General features: G+C 41.8%; 1 protein-coding gene across 1 annotated transcript; it reads right to left on the bottom strand.

Moving 5' to 3' along the window:
• Positions 1-990: 990 nt before the first annotated feature.
• LOC106585571 (beta-centractin) lies at positions 991-20,788 on the bottom strand. Its single transcript, XM_014171943.3, has 11 exons — positions 20,619-20,788; positions 17,911-17,975; positions 16,594-16,669; positions 16,285-16,410; positions 15,915-16,039; positions 15,488-15,704; positions 2,349-2,441; positions 2,046-2,220; positions 1,864-1,925; positions 1,666-1,706; positions 991-1,580 (listed from the first exon to the last, which is right to left on the bottom strand). The coding sequence occupies exons 1-11, from the start codon at positions 20,775-20,777 to the stop codon at positions 1,478-1,480; spliced, it is 1,242 nt and encodes a 413-aa protein (XP_014027418.2). The 5' UTR covers positions 20,778-20,788; the 3' UTR covers positions 991-1,477.
• Between the last annotated feature and the right edge of the window lie 598 nt (positions 20,789-21,386).

A 21,386-nucleotide genomic window follows, 5' to 3' on the forward strand; every position in this document is an offset into this window, starting at 1 on the left:
GAAAAAGGCAATTTTTACTAATCTGCTATAGAACTAGTTGCGATTTAAATATAGTTTGTGTTTAAAAAAGGATTGCAATAATGAGATGTATCCACCAATCCAGAGGATAAGCGGGAACTAGACAACCCATCGTGCCACTTTGTGGACAATGACTCCAATTGTTAGGGCGGAGAGACGTGGCTTGTCATTATCTTTGGTGGAACACACCCATGGTGGGTGATAATTGGAATCCTTGGGACATCATTACACTTAACCCTTTTTAAACCCATTTTAAATTTCAACCTCAATGGGGCATGTCAGAGTTGGACACCCCAAGGATCCCACTTTTCCACACCAAAGAAACTGATAAAATAATCAAATGTATATTATATCAAAATCTTACATTGTGTCAGCATTGCTAATGTATTCAGCATAACAAAAATAATCACATCCCAGCAGAGTGCACTCATTTATTGTAACTAAATTTACAAAATTAAAGTGCAAGCAACACTCCAATGTACAACTCGATTAAAAAATAATATTTCAGCAATACTGTTGTTAGTATTTGCCTATAAGAGTTATTATGCCAGCAGGATATGGTCAAACTGTTACCCTTGAAACTAACACAATACATATTTTGATCTAAAATGAAGTCACTAAAACCAATTCTGTTTAGCTTGCAAACATCTGGCAGAAAAAGCATGACAACCAACCCATTGTCATGTCACTGTCGGTCCAGTTTAAAAGTTTAGCAAACCATACAGGTTTGGAACATATGAATTCCGTCAGAATATTCTCCATCAGCACAACACTGAAAGTGCTTTTAACTCATGTGGTCCACTCAAGATTTAATGTTTAATTCCCTAACAACATTGAGTTAAAATGGCACCAGGTGATAAACCGATCATCAAATATTTTCAATACAATTTACATCAACTTGGGTTTGAAAGTTGAAGACGCTGATGGATATTCAGACTGTGGGAAATAAAGAAATAACTTTATAACAAGAAGTTCTTAAGGTGTCTTCGCACACTATGTTTAATGTGCCACAGTAACAAAACCCAAAAGGTAAAAACACATTTCTTAATTGAATCTATACATCAAAGTAAAGCAGAACGTTCCCCTTCATTGCCATTTAAGTTAAGGATTTTATGATCCATTTCATATGGGGCACAACAAATCGTAGAATACAGAATTTGCATCCTGTAATGCAGGTTTGCCTTAAATGTTAAAAATAAGGAAAGTCCACAATATGAAGAGATGCAAGCCTTGTCATTGGGACAGGTTCTGGGTCTGTCTGGTAATGGCTGCCCAACACTTTGCCAGTGCTGGCCAGTGTCCCCGTCATTTGGCGTGTGTAGGGGAGTCTGTAGAAGGCATGCCATAGGGAGCCATGAACTCTCCATATCATAGGGGTAATGGGGAAGGGGGTGTAGTGGAGTAGTTGGTGGACTTGAACCAGAGGTTTTTGGGCATAATAGGAGCACCGCCCACCTCTTCAGAAGGTCTTCCGATGGATGGCACGTGCTCGGTCTTCCTCATACTCCTTCTTTGACACCCACATCTTCTTGAAGGTGTCCAGTGACGCAAGGATGGAGCCCCTTCAAGCATGCAACAAGAGGATCATAACTCTGCAAACAGAGACTAATCTGTTTAGTCTGTGGCTGATCACATGATGTTACTTACCCTATCCACGTGGAGTAGAGTCGTTCTTGGGGTGCAGAGATCTAACAAAGAGTAAATCAGGGAAATAAATGGACTGTGACACAGCACAACTAGTTCAGAAATGGATGATAATTGTTGAACCAACATTAAACATTTAGTACATTGAAAATGCTGCTCATACATATGTAAACGATTCCCCAAGGTTAAGGTAGCAAATACCTTTATTTTCACATCTTTGGGTGCCAACTTTTTCACTTCACTTAACAATCGATCACCAAAACCTTTGGGAAAGAAAACATGTAAAACAAGGACAATAAGCCAATGCTTAAGGAGTGGAGTGAAACGTTTGTTGTTTGCCAGTCCTCAATATGTAATTGGTGGGAAAGAATTCTAATGAATACCTTTGAGGAGAGTGGAGCCCCCAGAGAGGACAATGTTGGAAAAGAGTGTACGTCGCAGGTCCATGTCTGACTTCTGAATGGCAAAAGCCAGAACCTCGTGGATTCCTTCACTCTCGTCCCCTATCAGGTCTGGACGGAAAAGAAGCTCTGGGGCTCGGAATCGAGCAGGGCCAATCTACACAGGGTATAACAAGCTGTCAATAATTCGGTATAAATACAAAAGTTTACGTGATAATGTCAAAATAGTAATATTGAACAACTTTCAGAACAATACATGTTGCGAATGCATCTAAAATGACTCACATCCAATGTGCTGCCATCAGGAAGAGTGTACTGTGCCTTCTCCGTCTCCAAGGTCTCATCTTTTTGTGGGTTCAGAGATAGGTAGCATGCTCTCTGCAGAAGTAAATAAGATAAGTGACAGATGTCAAGGACAAAGGCTGAATCAAAAATCTAAATAACAGGACTGACAGAGTGTCTTGTGAAGATTGTAGATGTTGTCAAACAAGTTCATCACAATTTTTGAATTTGGCCCTAATGAAAGATTTCTAGAGGTCGACCGATTAATTAATCGACATGGCAGATTAATTAGGGCCGATTTCAAGTTTTCATAACAAATCGGTAATCAGCCTTTTTGGACGCTGATTACATTGCAATCCACGAGGAAACTGCGTGGCAAGCTGACCACCTGTTATGTGAGTGCAGCGTCAAAAGGACCTTGTGGCTGCAAGGAAAGTTGCTAGCTAACATTAAACTTATAAAAAACAAATCAATCCTTACATAATCACTAGTTAACTACACATGGTTGATATTACTAGGTTAACTAGCTTGTCCTCTTGCGTTCAGTGCAAGCAGAATCAGGGTATATGCAACAGTTTGGGCCGCCTGGCTCGTTGCGAACTGTGAACTAATTTGCCAGAATTTTACATAATTATGACATAACATTGAAGGTTGTGCAATGTAAAAGCACTATTTAGACTTAGGGTTGCCACCCGTTCGATAAAATACGGTTCCGTATTTCACTGAAAGAATAAATGTTTTGTTTTCGAAATGATAGTTTCCGGATTTGACCATATTAATGACTAAAGGCTCGTATCTCTGTGTTTATTATATTATATTTTAGTCTATGATTTGATAGAGCAGTCTGACTGAGCGGTGGTAAGCAGCAGCAGGCTCGTAAGCATTCATTCAAACAGCACTTTACTGCCTTGGCCAGCAGCTCTTAGCAATGCTTGAGGCACATCGCTGTTTATGACTTCAAGCCTATCAACTCCCAAGATTAGGCTGGCAATACTAAAGTGCCTATAAGAACATCCAATAGTCAAAGGAATATGAAATACAAATGGTAGAGAGAAATGGTTGACTTGTCATAATTCCTATAATAACTACAACTTCTTAACTGGGAATATTGAACCACCAGCTTTCATATGTTCTCATGTTCTGAGCCAGGAATTTAAAATGTTAGCTTTTTTTACATGGCACATACTGCACTTTTACTTCTCTCCAACAATGTTTTTGCATTATTTAAACCAAATTGAACAGGTTTCATTATTTATTTTAGACTACATAGATTTTATGTATTAAGTTCAAATAAAAGGATTCATTGAGTATTGTTGTAGTTGTCATTATTACACACACAATTTTAAATATATACACAGTGAGGGAAAAAAGTATTTGATCCCCTGCTGAATTTGTACATTTGCTCACTGACAAAGAAATGATCAGTCTATAATTTGAATGGTAGGTTTATTTGAACAGTGAGAGATAGAATAACAAAAAAATCCAGAAAAAACGTCAAATTTTATAAATTGATTTGCATTTTAATGAGGGAAATAAGTATTTGACCCCCTCTCAATCAGAAAGATTTCTGGCTCCCAGGTGTCTTTTATACAGGTAACGAGCTGAGATTAGGAGCACAATCTTAAGGAGTGATTCCTAATCTCAGTTTGTTACCTGTATAAAAGACCTGTCCACAGAAGCAATCAATCAGATTCCAAACTCTCCACCATGGCCAAGACCAAAGAGCTCTCCAAGGATGTCAGGGACAAGATTGTAGACCTACACAAGGCTGGAATGGGCTACAAGACCGTCGCCAAGCAGCTTGGTGAGAAGGTGACAACAGTTGGTGCGATTATTCGCAAATGGAAGAAACACAAAAGAACTGTCGATCTCCCTCGGCCTGGGGCTCCAATGCAAGATCTCACCTCGTGGAGTTGCAATGATCATGAGAACGGTGAGGAATCAGCCCAGAACTACACGGGAGGATCTTGTCAATGATCTCAAGGCAGCTGGGACCAGTCACCAAGTAAACAATTGGTAACACACTACGCCGTGAAGGACTGAAATCCTGCAGCACCCGCAAGGTCCTCCTGCTCAAGAAAGCACATATACATGCCCATCTGAAGTTTGCCAATGAACATCTGAATGATTCAGAGGACAACTGGGTGAAAGTGTTGTGGTCAGATGAGACCAAAATGGAGCTCTTTGGCATCAACTCAACTCGCCGTGTTTGGAGGAGGAGGAATGCTGCCTATGACCCCAAGAACACCATCCCCACCGTCAAACATGGAGGTGGAAACATTATGCTTTGGGGGTGTTTTTCTGCTAAGGGGACAGGACAACTTCACTGCATCAAAGGGACGATGGACGGGACCATGCACCGTCAAATCTTGGGTGAGAACCTCCTTCCCTCAGCCAGGGCATTGAAAATGGGTATTCCAGCATGACAATGACCCAAAACACACGGCCAAGGCAACAAGGGAGTGGATCAAGAAGAAGCACATTAAGGTCCTGGAGTAACCTAGACAGTCTCCAGACCTTAATCCCATAGAAAATCTGTGGAGGGAGCTGAAGGTATGAGTTGCTAAATGTCAGCCTCGAAACCTTAATGACTTGGAGAAGATCTGCAAAGAGGATGTGGGACAAAATCCCTCCTGAGATGTGTGAAAACCTAGTGGCCAACTACAAGAAACGTCTGACCTCTGTGATTGCCAACATGGGTTTTGCCACCAAGTACTAAGTCATGTTTTGCAGAGGGGTCAAATACTTATTTCCCTCATTAAAATGCAAATCAATTTATAACATTTTTCATGTGTTTTTCTGGATTTTTGTTATTCTGTCTCACTGTTCAAATAACGCACAAAATCGGCAGGGGATCAAATACCCCCCCCTCACTCTGTGTGTGTGATATATATAAAAACACTATACACACACACACACACACACACACGTGTGTATACATATATAACAAAAAAATACATATACACGGGTATATTATATATACAAATAATATACACACACACACACACACATATATATATACACATATATATATACATATATATTGCTCCAAAAAATAAAGGGAACACTTAAACAACACATCCTAGATCGAAATGAAAGAAATAATCTTATTAAATAGTTTTTTCTTTACATAGTTGAATGTGCTGACAAAAATCACACAAAAATAAATCAATGGAAATCCAATTTATCAACCCATGGAGGTCTGGATTTGGAGTCACACTCAAAATTAAAGTGGAAAACCACACTACAGGCTGATCCTACTTTGAGGTAATGTCCTTAAAACAAGTCAAAATGAGGCTCAGTAGTGTGTGTGGCCTCCACGTGCCTGTATGACCTCCCTACAACGCCTGGGCATGCTCATGCTGAGGTGGCGGATGGTCTCCTTAGGGATCTCCTCCCAGACCTGGACTAAAGCATCCGCCAACTCCTGGACAGTCTGTGGTGCAACGTGGCGTTGGTGGATGGAGCGAGACATGATGTCCCAGATGTCCTCAATTGGATTCAGGTCTGGGGAACGGGCGGGCCGGTCCATAGCATCAATGCCTTCCTCTTGCAGGAACTGCTGACACACTCCAGCCACATGAGGTCTAGCATTGTCTTGCATTAGGAGGAACCCAGGGCCAACCGCACCAGCATATGGTCTCACAAGGGGTCTGAGGATCTCATCTCGGTACCTAATGGCAGTCAGGCTACCTCTGGCGAGCACATGGAGGGCTGTGCGGCCCCCCAAAGAAATGCCACCCCACACCATGACTGACCCACCGCCAAACCGGTCATGCTGGAGGATGTTGCAGGCAGCAGAACGTTCTCCACGGCGTCTCCAGACTCTGTCACGTCTGTCACGTGCTCAGTGTGAACCTGCTTTCATCTGTGAAGAGCACAGGGCGCCAGTGGCGAATTTGCCAATCTTGGTGTTCTCTGGCAAATGCCAAACGTCCTGCACGGTGTTGGGCTGTAAGCACAACCCCCACCTGTGGACGTCGGGCCCTCATACCACCCTCATGGAGTCTGTTTCTGACCGTTTGAGCAGACACATGCACATTTGTGGCCTGCTGGAGGTCATTTTGCAGGGCTCTGGCAGTGCTCCTCCTTGCACAAAGGCGGAGGTAGCGGTCCTGCTGCTGGGTTGTTGCCCTCCTACGGCCTCCTCCCCGTCTCCTGATGTACTGGCCTGTCTCCTGGTAGCGCCTTCATGCTCTGGACACTACGCTGACAGACACAGCAAACCTTCTTGCCACAGCTCGCATTGATGTGCCATCCTGGATGAGCTGCACTACCTGAGCCACATGTGTGGGGTGTAGACTCCGTCTCATGCTACCACTAGAATGAAAGTGCCGCCAGCATTCAAAAGTGACCAAAACATCAGCCAGGAAGCATAGGAACTGAGAAGTGGTCTGTGGTCTCCACCTGCAGAACCACTCCTTTATTGGGGGTCTTGCTTATTGCCTATAATTTCCACCTGTGGTCTATTCCATTTGCACAACAGCATGTGAAATTTATTGTCAATCAGTGTCGCTTCCTAATTGGACTGTTTGATTTCACAGAAGTGTGATTGACTTGGAGTTACATTGTGTTGTTTAACTGTTCCCTTTATTTTTTTGAGCAGTATAGAGATATATATATATAAAAATTTGGTCCTCCAATAAATCGGTATCGGCGTTGAAAAATCATAAAAATCAGCCAGCCTCTAATTTCTTTATTTAAAAAGCAGTGCATTCAGTTACAGTCATAGCATAGTATGCCTGTAAGGGACAGAAACAACATGATGTACATCAATGTATTAATAGCATTTCCACCATAAACACAACATTCACTAACATACAGCTATTAATGCTCTCAATGTTTAAGTAGGCCTACTCCCTCTTATCAATGTTATTGAAGTTTAACACTTGCGCACGGCACACACACTCCTCATAGGAGGAAGGGGATGACCATCCTCAGTGAATTTCATAACAATTTAAATGGTAAAACATTAAAAAAAGTTATCCTTTTTAGATAAAACTATAATACATATATTCACGCTACCAATTAATTGATTTAAGCTTACTGTTTTGCAATGAATGTCTACAGTAGCCTCAACAGCACTCTGTAGGGTAGCACCATCGTGTAGCCAAAGGACAGCTAGCTTCCATCCTCCTCTGGGTACATGGACTTCAATACAAAACACAGGAGGCTCATGGTTCTCACCACCTTCCATAGACTTACACAGTAATAATGACAACTTCCGGAAGAACGTCCTCCAACCTATCAGAGCTCTTGCAGCATAAACTGACATGTTGTCCACCCAATGAAAGTACTGAAAGCATGAGCAGCAGCTAGCTAGCACTGCAGAACATAAAATGTGGTGAGTAGTTGACTCAGAGAGATAGGCAATAGCTGAACAGTTTTGAACAAATTAATTTATTCAAAAATAAAGCAAAAGAGAGTGAGAAGAGAGCTGTTTCGTACATTTTTTTTTCACTTTCACTTACTTAGCAAATGCAGCTAGCTAGCTGGTTTACCCTACTAAAACACCCAGCTCAAAAAGAGTGATGCTATGTTAGCTAGCTGGCTATGACTACACAACACCACACTGGAACTCCTCCAAGTCAAGGTAAGCTTTTGGTTTTACTAATTTATTGCCATCGGTGCCTGCTGGTGCAACTGTTAAACTGCTTATTGAACTGCATACTGACTGTACACTAACGTAACTGCATGATTGTAGCGGGTTTACTAACACGTTACTTATATTATCTATGTTGACTATGATTTTACTTTCGCTAATATTTAGGCATGTGTAGCGGTTATGATATGGTTTGACTTGTAAAGTTTTTTTTTGCCTGGTCACATACAGCTGATGTGTTGTGCATTGAAGTTCACAAGCAAAGGGAAAAGGTGAGAGGAGGAGAGTGCATAGATGCGAGAAGGAATACAACGTGGCAGCTATGAAAGTGAACTGTGTTTACGTGTGATCAGGGGTGTTCCGCCGATTCTGTTGTAAAACTTTTTTCAACAGAAGCAAACGAAACGAAACCAGGATAAACATAAATGGATTTGTCCAATAGAAACTCGTTTGCAAATGTTGGACTAATCATTACACCCTAGATCAGCTAGATGCAGGCAAGAGTGTAGAAGGCGGTATTGAATGTGTCACCGTCTGTCCATGTGTCACCTCAAATTTCTCTCGACCTGTGTGCAATTAAGTTGTAAACTTTCATTCATAGGCTAGGTTGTAGCAACCTCATGATGTGTATAGGAAAAATGACAGTATCATGTAGTAGCCTAAACCTATAAATGTTCAATTGAACTGGGTAAATGGAATATGAATGGCAATCATCCAATATGCTGTAATAGAAATAAGGCCATGGTTACGAGAAAAAAATAATATATTGTCCTCCCTCATCTTCAACTGCACCGACCGCCTCACACACCTTTAAGAACTGTTAAAACTTCAGGCATTCGCTATCAAATAAAATCAAGTTTATTGGTCACATACACAGATGTTATAACAGGTGCAGCGAAATACTTGTGTTTCTAGCTCCAAAAGTACAGTAATTGTTTTGTACCTAGCAATACAAAACAACCAAAAAAATTAAGAAATGTTAGAGTCAGGAATATAAATATACACAGAGCAAAAATATATAAGTGGAACATGGAAAGTGTTGGTCCCATGATCTGAAATATGATCCAATAAATTGAACACACAAAAAGCTTATTTCTCAAAAATATTGTGAACAAATGTTAACTTCTCTGTTAGTGAGAATTTCTCTTTTGCCAAGACAATCCATCCACCTGACAGGTGTGGCATATCAACAAGCTGAGTAAACAGCATGATCATTACAAAGGCGCACCTTGTGCATTCTTCAGATGGCATTGAGGAGTACACCACATCAATAAGTGCATCGATGACATCGTCAGTGACCATACGAACATACCCCAACCAGAAGCAATTGATCACAGGCAACAGCTGCACTGAGCTAAAGGGTAGAGCTGCCGCTTTCAAGGAGAGGGACTCTAACCCGGACGTTTATAAGAAATCCTGCTACGCCCTCTGACGAACCATCAAAACAGGCAAAGCATCAATACAGGACTAAGATTGAATCGTACTACACCGGCTCAGACGCTTGTCGGATGTGGCAGGGCTTGCAAACTATTACGGACTACAAAGGAAAGCACAGCCGTGAGCTGCCCAGTGACACGAGCTAAATTATTTCTATGCTCGCGTCGAGGCAAGTAACACAAAACCACGCATGCGAGCACCAGATTTTCCAGACGACAGTGTGATCATGCTCTCCGTAGCCAACGTGAGTAAGACCTTTAAAACAGGTCGACATCCACAAGGCCGCATGGCCAGACGGATTACCAGGATGTGTACTCCGAGCATGCGCTGGGCAAGTGTCTTCACTGACATTTTCAACCTCTCCCTATCCGAGTCTAACACCAAAAATGTTTCAAGCAGACCACCATAGACCCTGTGCCCAAGAACACTAAGGTAACTTGCCTAAATGACTACCGACACGTAGCACTCACGTCTGTAGCCATGAAGTGCTTTGAAAGGCTTGTCATGGCTCACAACACCATTATCCCAGAAACCCTAGACCCTCTCCAATTTGCATACCGCCACAACAGATCCTGAGATGATGCAATCTCTATTGCACTCCACACTGCCCTTTCCCACCTGGACAAAAGGAACACCTACATGAGAATGCTATTAATTGACTACAGCTTAGCGTTCAACACCGTAGTGTCCTCAAAGCTCATCACTAAGCTAGGGACCCTGGGAATAAGCATCTCCCTCTGCAACTGGATCCTGGAATTCCTGACAGGTCGCACCCAGGTGGTAAGGGTAGGTAACAACACATCCGCCACACTGATCCTCGACACAGGGGCCTCAGGGGTGCTTGCTCAGTCCCCTCCTGTACTCTCAGTTCACCTATAACTGCTTGGCCAAGCACAACTCCAACACCATCATTAAGTTTGCCGATGACACAACAGTGGTAGGCCTGATCACCGATAACGATGAGACAGCCTATAGGGAGGAAGTCAGACCTGGCAGTGTGGTGTCAGGAAAACAACCTCTCCCTCAACGTGATCAAGACAAAGGAGATGATCGTGGACTACAGGAAAAGGAGGGCAGAGCACGCCCTCATCCTCATCGACGGGGCCTTAGTTGAACAGGTTGAGAGCCTCAAGTTCCTTGGAGTCCACATCACCAATGAACTATCATGGTCCAAACATACCAAGACAGTCATGAAGAGGGCACGACAACACCTATTTCCCGTCAGGAGATTAGATCCTCAAAAAGGTTTACAGCTGCACCATTGAGGGCATCCTGAATGGTTGCCTCACCGCCTGGTATGATAACTGCTCAGCTTCCGACCACAAGGAACTACAGAGGGTAGTGCGTACGTCCTTGTACATCACTGGGGCCAAGCTTCCTGCTATCCAGAACCTATATACCAGGCGGTGTCAGAAAGGCCCCCAAAAATGGCCAAAAAGACTCCAGCCACCCAAGTCATAGACTATCCTTCTCTGCTACCGCACGACAGGCGGTACCGAAGCAAAGTCTAGGTCCAAAAGGCTTCTTAACAGCTTCTACCCCCAAGCCATAAGACTCCTGAACAGCAAATCAAATGGCTACCCGGATTATTTGTATTGACCCCCCCCCTCATTTTTACAGCTGCTACTCTGTTTATTATCTATGCATAGTCTCTTTACCTCTACCTACATGTACAGTACCAGTCAAAAGTTGGGATACAACTAAGTATTCAAGGGTTTCTTTATTTTTACTATTTTCTACATTGTAGGATAATAGTGAAGTCATCAAAACACATATGGAATCATGTAGTAACCAAAAAAACATATCAAAATATATTTTAGATTCTAAAAAGTAGCCACCCTTTGCCTTGAAGACAGCTTTGCACACTCTTGGCATTCTCTCAACCAGCTTCACCTGGAATGCTTTTCCAACAGTCTTGAAGGAGTTTCAACATATGCTGATCACTTGTTGGCTGCTTTTCCTTCACTATGCGGTCCAACTCATCCCAAACCATCTCAATTGGGTTAAGGTCAGGTGATTGGAGGCCAGGTCATCTGATGCAGCACTCCATCACTCTCCTTGGTCAAATAGCCCTTACACAGCCTGGAGGTGTGTCGGGTCATTGTCCTGTGGAAAAACAAATGATAGTCCCACTAAGCCCAAACCAGATGGGATGGTGAATGCTGTGGTAGCCATGCTGGTTAAGTGTGCCTTGAATTCTAAATAAATCACAGACAGTGTCACCAGCAAAAGCACCCCCACACCATCACACATCCTCTTCCATGCTTCACGGTGGAAACCACACATGCAGAAATCATCCGTTCGCCTACTCTGCATCTCACAAATACATGGCGGTTTGAACCAAAAATCACAAATTTGGATTCAGACCAAAAGGACAGATTTCCACCGGTCTAATGCTCATTGCTCATGTTTCTTGGCCCAAGTAAGTCTCTTCTTATTAGTGTCCTTTAGTAGTAGTGGTTTCTTTGCAGAATTTCGACCATGAAGACCTGATTCACGTAGTCTCCTCTGAACAGTTGATGTTGAGATGTGTCTGTTACTTGAACTTTGTGAAGCATTTATTTGAGCTGCAATTTCTGAGGCTGGTAACTAATGAACTTATCCTCTGCAGCAGAAGTAACTCTAGGCCTTCCATTCATGTGGCGGTCCTCATGAGAGCCAGTTTCATCATAGCGCTTGATGGTTTTTGCGACTGCACTTGAAGAAACTTTCAATGTTCTTGAAATTTTCCATATTGACTGACCTTCATGTCTTAATGTAATGGACTGTCATTTCTCTTTGGTTATTTGAGGTGTTCTTGCCATAATATGGACTTGGTCTTTTACCAAATAGCGCTATCTTCTGTATACCACCCCTACCTTGTCACAACACAACTGATTGGCTCAAACGCATTAACCTGTTAGGGCTAGGGGGCAGTATTGACACGGCTGGATAAAAAAACATACCCGATTTAATCTGGTTACCACTCCTACCCAGTAACTAGAATATGCATATACTTATTACATATGGATAGAAAACACCCTAAATTTTCTAAAACTGTTTGAATGGTGTCTGTGAGTATAACAGAACTCATTTGGCAGGCAAAACCCTGAGACATTTTCTGACAGGAAGTGGATACCTGATGTGTTGTATTACCTTTAAACCTATCCCATTGAAAAACACAGGGGCTGAGGAATATTTTGGGACTTCCTATTGCTTCCACTAGATGTCACCAGCCTTTACAAAGTGTTTTGAGTCTTCTGGAGGGAGATCTGACCGAACAAGAGCCATGGAACGATGATGGCCCATTAGACACCTGGCGCGCGAGTTCATGTTGGGTATCCTCGTTCCAATACGTTATAAAAGAGTATGCATTCGTCCACCTTGAATATTATTCATGTTCTGGTTAAAAAAGGCCCTAATGATTTATGCTATACAACGTTTGACATGTTTGAACGAACGTAAATATATTTTTTCCCCTCGTTCATGACGAGAAGTCCGGCTGGCTTAGATCATGTGCTAACAAGACGGAGATTTTTGGACATAAATGATGAGCTTTTTTGAACAAAACTACATTCGTTATGGACCTGTGATACCTGGAAGTGACATCTGATGAAGAGAATCAAAGGTAATGGATTATTTACATAGTATTTTCGATTTTAGATCTCCCCAACATGACGTCTAGTCTGTATCGCAACGCGTATTTTTCTGGGCGCAGTGCTCAGATTATTGCAAAGTGTGATTTCCCAGTAAGGTTATTTTTAAATCTGGCAAGTTGATTGCGTTCAAGAGATGTAAATCTATAATTCTTTAAATGACAATAATATTTTACCAATGTTTTCTAATTTTAATTATTTAATTAGTGGTGCTGACTTGACTGCCGGTTATTGGAGGGAAACGATTTCCTCAACATCAATGCCATAGTAAAACGCTGTTTTTGGATATAAATATGAACTTGATAGAACTAAAAATGCATGCATTGTCTAACATAATGTCCTAGGAGTGTCATCTGATGGAGATTGTAAAAGGTTAGTGCATCATTTTAGCTGGTTTTAGTGACCCTGTCTTTGAATTGACAAAACATTACACACAACTCTTGTAAATGTACTGTCCTAACATACTCTAAATTTATGCTTTCGCCGTAAAACCTTTTTGAAATCGTAAAACGTGGTTAGATTAAGGAGATGTTTATCTTTCAAAGGGTGTAAAATAGTTGTATGTTTGAAAAATTTGAATTTTGACATTTATTTGGATTCAAATTTGCCGCTCTTGAAATGCACCTGCTGTTGATGGAGTGCACCACGGGTGGCACGCTAGCGTCCCACCTAGCCCATAGAGGTTAAGGAAAGAAATTCCACTATTTCACTTTTAACAAGGCACACCTGTTAATTGAAATGCATTCCAGGTGATTACCTCATGAAGCTGGATGAGAGAATGCCAAGAGTGTGCAAAGCTGTCATCAAGGCAAAGGGTGGCTATTGGAACAATCTTAAATATATTTTGATTTGTTTAACACTTTTTTGGTTACTACATGATTCCATATGTGTTATTTCATAGTTTTGATGTCTTGACTATTATTCTACAATGTAGAAAATAGTAAAAAATAAAGAAAAACCCTGGAATGAGTAGGTGTACTAAAACGTTTGACCGGTGGTGTATATAGTATACATATTTTGCTCAGAAAACTTGGGGGTCCAAATAAAACCACCCGAGGGCCAAATTCAGCCGGCAGTTAGGGAACCCTGGTCTAGATGGTAGCGGGCCGTTGCTTAGGTGGGTGAGGTCCTTGATCTTCCTGTGACACCGGGAGCTGTAGATGTCCTGAAGGGCAGGCAGTGTGCCCCCAGTGATGAGTTGGGCTGACTACACCACCCTCTGGAGAGCCCTGTGGTTGAGGACGGTGCAATTGCAGTACCAGGCCGTGATACAGCCCGACAGGATGCCCTCAATGGTGCAGCTATAGAAGTTTGAGGGTCTTGAAGGTCAGGCCAAATTTCTTCAGCCTCCTGAGATTGAAAAGGTGCTGATCTCAAGGGACCATTTGAGGTTGTGTGCACGCCGAGAAACTTGAAGCTTTTGACCTTCTCCATTGACTGGGCTGCAATGTGGATGGGGGCGTGCCCTCTCTGCTGTTTCCTGTCGTCCACAATCAGCTCCTTCGTTTCATTGACGTTGAGGGAGAGGTTATTTCCTGGCACAACTCCACCGTCATTGTTGGTAATCAGGCCTACCACTGTTGTGTCGTCGAGTTGATCATTGAGTAGGAGACGAGCGTGGCCACGCAGACATGGGTGAACAGGAGGGAGTGTCTGTTTGCCCCAGGTCCGTGTTTCATAGCAAGTGAGTCATACTACAAGACAGGTCGTGGGAGACGATGCTTGGAAATAGATTTTAAATATTGACAAGTGGCAGTTGGGACGTCGAGTGCACATTGTCTCCATGCTCATTTTGGCCAAAACACTTGCAGACTCGAGTGTTGACTATCGAACACAACAGCAAGTGGTTCTCGATAAAGGGGTCAAGGGCCAAGTGTTCGGTTTGAGATTCAGCCCTCTTTCTCTCACACAACTCTTGCATATGCAGCCTACCTTTGAAGCATCTTTTTGAGTAGCCTATTCCTCTTCAGTTCTTCCTGTGCCATCCACATATGTGCATTGGTCAAGTAATCAGGTTGCTAGCTAGCAAGGTAACATGACTAGCTAGCTAAACAATGTTTGTTATCAAACCAAAAAAATAGCAGCTCAGGAGTAGTTTAAAACGGCCCATGATATGCACACGAATCCGTGGCAGAAATAAAAAAAATTGCGGCGGTAATATTGGGAATAACACTCACATGATTTTGGTTAGAGACATAGCGACATAAAGGCGCAAGCATCGACTGTACCATCTTTGCTGTAGCCTTGTTCCGCTTAAAAAGATCTGTGTGGAAACAGGTGCACTTAAAAGGTTTAGCGTGGTGAAGAAATGGACTGGCGATGAATGGAATAAAAAAAAATGTACGCCGATAAACATGTCAAGCGTTATTAACACATTAACTTTGACAGCCCCAGAAGATTAAAACTATTTGACTAGAATTGTCCCATTTGACCCCATCAAAAGCGTAACACAATCTCCCCATCCATACCTCTTTGATAGTCCGCACAACCTCAAACTCAGCTGAAGTGTGGAAGTCATAGCCTTCCTTGCGCAGTAGCAGGCGTAGGTAGCGTGAGACATCCCGCCCAGCAATGTCCACCCGCATGATAGAGTGAGGGATGGCAAAGCCTTCATAGATGGGCACAGCATGGGTTACCCCATCACCAGCATCCAGCACCACTCCTGTTGTCCGCCCTGTGGCATATCTGCAATATCCAAAGAGATATTCAAAACTGTTCATCCTAATGATTATTACATCATTTTCATATCTCTACAGTTACTAATGCATTATCCATGCCATATTAGCATGGATTTTCCTCCTCTGGAGAATAAATTTTGTACTGTTCTGGTATGTCCAACATTACCCTGGCAAACAAGAGACAAGATAGCTGGCTACAGAGGACAGACAAACTTACAAGCTTAATACTGCCTGCATGGAGATGAAGAGCGCTGGTACATTAAAGGTCTCAAAGAACACCTCTGCTGCACGCTCACGGTTTTTACTTGGGTTTAAAGGGGCCTCTGTTAAAAGCACAGGATGCTAAAGAACATTAGGAGAGATGGAAAAGAAAGTTAATGCAGTTAAACAGTTAAAAACAAAACCCCACATTCATATTCACCTTTCAAGAAACCCTGAGAGAAAAAAAACATCTAAAATCAAATGTTATTTGTCACATGCGCCAAATACAACAGGTGTAGACCATACAGTGAAACGCTTACTTACAACGTCTCATGATCTAATTAAAAGTACCCAGAATGTGTGTCACAGAAACCAGAGAAAAATACCTCTTCAGAGAAGGTCTGTAGTTGCTCCTTAGAGTACACATATTGCCAGATGCGCTCCATGTCATTCCAGTCCTTCACAATACCATGCTCCATAGGGTACCGCACAGACAGGAGTCCCCTGTGTTCCTACAACCACATGGAGATCAACAGGTGTTGGGAATAATGGCCATAACTATATTATTGTTTAAAAATACCGCTTCAGTGTCATAATGGCCTAAATATAAGCATACACCATGAAGCCCATTAGCCTACATTATGAGTTACACAATAGGGCCATGGCCATCGGTCTTAGTAAACCACTGTACATACCTCTGCTTTTGGGCCAATGAAGAGATCTCCCTCCAGCGCACCTGCCATCACCCGAACATGCTTTGGACGACCCACACTAAAAGGTAAAGACATGGATTATATTACATGCTTTGATTAAATAAAAGTATTTCAGTAAAATACATTACAGGGCCTTGAGAAAATATGAATAGCCATTGACTTATTCTCAAGTCTTGACATAGATTTTCAAACAGATTTAATTCACTGTCTTCTTGGTAAGCAACTCCAGTGGGGATGTGGCCTTGTGTTTGAGGTTATTGTGCTGCTGTACTGTGAATTCATCTCCTAGTGTCTGGTGGAAAGCAGACAACCAGGTTTTCCTCTAGGATTTTGGCATTCCGTTAATTTATCGTGAAAAACTCCCCAGTCCTTAACGATTACAAGCATAACCATAATATGACACAGCCACCACTATGCTTGAAAATGTTGTATTGGATTTGCCCCAAACATAACACACTGCCACATTCTTTGCAGTAATACTTTAGTGCCTCGTTGCAAACAGGATGCATGTTTTTAACTATTTTTATTCTGTACAGGCTTCCTTCTTTTCCAATTAGGTTAGTTTTGTGGACTAATTACAATGTTGTTGAGCCATCTTCAGTTCTCCTACCACAGCTATGAAACTGTTTTAAAAAGTCACCATTGGCCTCATGGTGAGATCTCTGGCAACTGAGTTAGGAAGGACGCCTGTATCTTTGTAGGTGACTGGGTGTACTGATACACCATCCAAAGTGTAATTTATAACTTCACCATGCTCAAAGACATTCAACGTCTGTTTTATTTCAATTTTACCAATAGGTGGCCTTCTTTGCGAGGCACAGGGAAACCTCCCTGGTCTTTGCGGTTGAATCTGTGTTTGAAATTCACTACTCGACTGAGAGACCTTACAGTTAATTGTATGTGTGGTACAGAGATGAGGTAGTCATTCAAAAATCATGTTAAACACTATTTTTGCACACAGAGTCCATGCAACTTCGTGTATTATGGGACTTGCTAAAACAATTTTACTCCTGAACTTACTTAGGCTTGCCATAACAAAGGGATTGAATACTTATTGACTTGACATTTCAGCTTTTCATTTTAAAATTAATTTGTAAAAATGTCTAAAAACATAATTCCACTTTGACATTAGGGTGAATTTATTGTATGTAAGCCCATGACAAAGACATCTACATTTAATCAATTTCAAATTCAGGCTGTAACAAAATGTGGAAAAAGTCAAGGATGTGAATACTTTCTGAAGGCACTGTAGGTATTTAATATTATAGCGTTGAGATGGCTGAATGTGTGTGATCTTACTAGTTTGGAAAGCAGTATTTGGGGATCTGGTCTCCTGCAAAACCAGCTTTAACAACACCAGAGCCCTGAAAGAGAAAGTAAGAAAATCCAAATGTGGCCCCTTGCAAGCTAGCTACATAAATTAACTAATTTATTATAGAGGCTGAGGGTGGCTCTGACACCATCTGTTCATCTTGTTTGTATAGTGATGTCATGAGACAGTGCCGAGGGGAAAACACCAACATGCAGGCATCCTATAAACTACTGTATCAGACCCCAATAGCAGAAGTAAAAAATATAATTTTCCTTGTTGTTCATCACAATTATTGTACTCTAATGCTTTACTACGGTCAGTAACACAATGATGCATAAGTAAATTACGCTTTCTTTAATTTCCCAATAATGCTGATTTCAAGTAGCCTGAAGCGGAAACTGATAATAATCTAACCTAGATGAGCTAATTATCCACCGAAGATTAACTAATTTCCTCATTCATGTCCTTTCATTCATTGCTCACGTCTTAATTATAGCTGGCTAGATAGCTAGATAGCTCACCCTGACAAGCAAGATAATAGCTAATGTTTTAGACTGTGAGCTTTCCCTAGTCAGCATAGGGATGAGGATGGGTCGGGGATGCAATCGTCCGTTAGCTAACTGTTAGTTATAGGTTAGCTTGGTTACCACCCACATTCCCAACTGCTATGGTAGATTTTAGCTAGCTAGCTAGCGAGACTAAATTACTGACTGACTGATGAACAAAACTAGTCTGAGGCGTCAGCAAATATTTCTCTCTCTGGCTTTAGCTAATTTACCTCATCTACACAGAACAAAAATAAATGCAACAATTGTTGGTCCCATGTTTCATGAGCTGAAATAAAAGACCCCAGAAATGTTCCATAAGCACAAAAAACTAATTTTGCTAAAAAAATTGCAACAAATTTGTTTACATCCCTGTCGGTGAGAATTTCTAATTCGCCAAGATAATTCATCCACCTGACATGTGGCATATCAAGAAGCTGATTAAACAGAATGATCATTACATATGTAGGTGCACCTTGTGCTGGGGACAATAAAAGGCCACTAAAATGTAGAGTAGTGACACAACACAATGTTACAAATGTTTCAAGTTTTGAGTGAGGATGCAATTGGCATGCTGACTGCAGGAATGTCCACCAGAGCTGTTGCCAGAGAATTTCTCTACCACAAGCTTCCTCTAACGTCGTTTTAGAGAATTTTTCAGTACGTCCAACCGGCCTCACAACCATGTGTAACCACGCCAGCCCAGGGGCTCCACATCCAGCTTCTTAAACTGCGGGATCATCTGAGACCAGCCGCCCGGACAGCTGATGAAACTGTGGGTTTGCACAACCTTAGAATTGCACAACCTAAGGGAAGATCATCATCCTCACAAGAGTCTTGACCTGAATGCAGTTCGGCGTTGTGACCGACTTCGGTGGGCAAAAGCTCACCTTCGACTGCCACGCTGGAGAAGTGTGCTCTTCGCGGATGAATTGTGGTTTCAACTGTACCGGGCAGATGGCAGTGTATGGCGTCGTGTGGGCGAGCGGTTTGCTGATGTCAACGTTGTTTAGAGAGTGCCCCATGGTGGCATTGGGTTTATGTATGGGCAGACATAAGCTACGGACAACGAACACGATTGCATTTTCTCGACAGCAATACCGTGACGAGATCCTGAGGCCCATTGTTGTGCCATTCATCTGCCGCCATTACCTCATGTTTCAGCCTGATAATGCTTGGCCCCATGTCGCAAGGATCTGTACACAATTGCTGGAAACTGAAAATGTCCCAGTTCCTCCATGGCCTGCATACTCACCAAACATGTCACCCATTGAGCAAGTTTGGCATGCTCTGGATCGATATGTACAACAGCTTGCTCCAGTTCTCGCCAATATCCAGACACTTCATTCAGCCATTGAATAGGAGTGGAACAACATTCCATAGGCCACAATCAAGCCAGATCAACTCTGCGAAGGAGATGTGTCGCTTAGGCAAACGTGGTCACACCAGATACTGACAGGTATTCTAATCCACTCCCCTACTTTGTTTGTTTGTTTATGGTATCTGTGACTAACAGATGCCATCTGTATTCCAAGTCATGTGAAATCCATAGATTAGGGTCTAATGAATTTATTTCAATTGACTGATTTCCTTATATGAACTACGTCAGTAAAATCTTTGAAATTGTTGCATGTTACGTTTATATTTTTGTAACTAGCAAATGAAATTGTTTGCAAAAGATAACCGTTTTTCCCCTACTAACACTGACTTTGCTGATACTAACGTTAGCTAGCAAGTTGAGGTAAATGTAGCTACTTAGCTAAATTATAGTACTACAGTAGCTATATGACTGAAATATGTGGTTGTCCCACCCATCCACTAAAACCCACCTGGCTAACGTTAGTTATCTAATGAATGAACTAATTGTAGCGGTGGCTACATCGTTCTGGATTAAGAGCACGGATAATATAGTTAGCCATTTGATAAGAGCGTCTGCTAAATTACTAAAATGTCAATGTAACGTTAGCTAGTCTACGTTAAACAGCTTGCTAGCAACCTAGTGTTAGCTAGCTAGTTAACGGGTATAAACAAGACATCGACCACATTGAACCGCAGACTAACGTTAGCGAGTGATGCATTTATTTTTTACTAACATCAGCTAGCTATATTTACAAATTATGTTTGCGAGCTAACTAACGTTAACCACTTACATTATCAATCACCACAGGCTGATTTGCTATTATATCGTAGGACTCCATAGTGATACAACGAGCTATCCACTCTTTTATGAATCCTGTTTTCCTAGCTAGAACGTAATTTCGTCTGTTGGTGTTCAACGGTGGAAAAGCGCAACGCTGAAGAAAGAACATGTGCGTATAGAGCTTCTCAACTATAACAGCTAATCAACGTACAGTCGAAGTTGACGTACAGCCCCACAAGCCAATCGCAAGCCATTGGAAGTGAAACGTTGACGTTGACACTACAACGGAACGTACGACCACAACGTTGCAAAACGTTGAAAAACATTTTGGTCTGAGTAACTTATTTTAGATAGACTGTGACCAGACGTTCTAATTATTTTACACTTCAAAATATTAAAGGAAGGTCAGCTCTTTGTACATCATGTTACTAGAATTTATGTCAATAGATTAGTTAGGCCTAACTCAAAATGTAAATATGTTCAAATCATGCAATTACCAGTTATGACTGACACAATAACATTTTGATTTTATTTTATCTGATATCTCTATACAAATTGAAAAGAATCTGCAAAAATCTATGTTTCGATTAGGCTGCAGCACCACCAGATGGCACTGAAATAACGTGGAATGTGGGACTTTACAATTAGGATAGTGTCTTCCCACAGTTACTGTAGAGTGCCATTCTTTCTTCTTACAACATAAGCAAGACTACAAACGGGATGTTTCACTTTTCTGACTTGCAGATGTATCATTCAGGCCATTATGTTGTCAAACAAT

This window comes from Salmo salar, chromosome 24, assembly GCF_965601325.2.
Source record: "Salmo salar chromosome 24, fSalSal1, whole genome shotgun sequence".
Lineage (NCBI taxonomy): Eukaryota > Metazoa > Chordata > Actinopteri > Salmoniformes > Salmonidae > Salmo > Salmo salar.

Coding starts and splice junctions, on each gene's coding strand:
- LOC106585571 (XM_014171943.3), bottom strand. CDS start 20,777: ATGTTCTTTCTTCAGCGTTGCGCTTTTCCACCGTTGAACACCAACAGA. Junction 17,976..20,618: donor AGCCTGTGGTGATTGATAAT/GTAAGTGGTTAA, acceptor TTTCTCTTTCAG/GGCTCTGGTGTTGTTAAAGC. Junction 16,411..16,593: donor TCATTGGCCCAAAAGCAGAG/GTATGTACAGTG, acceptor ATGTGGTTGTAG/GAACACAGGGGACTCCTGTC.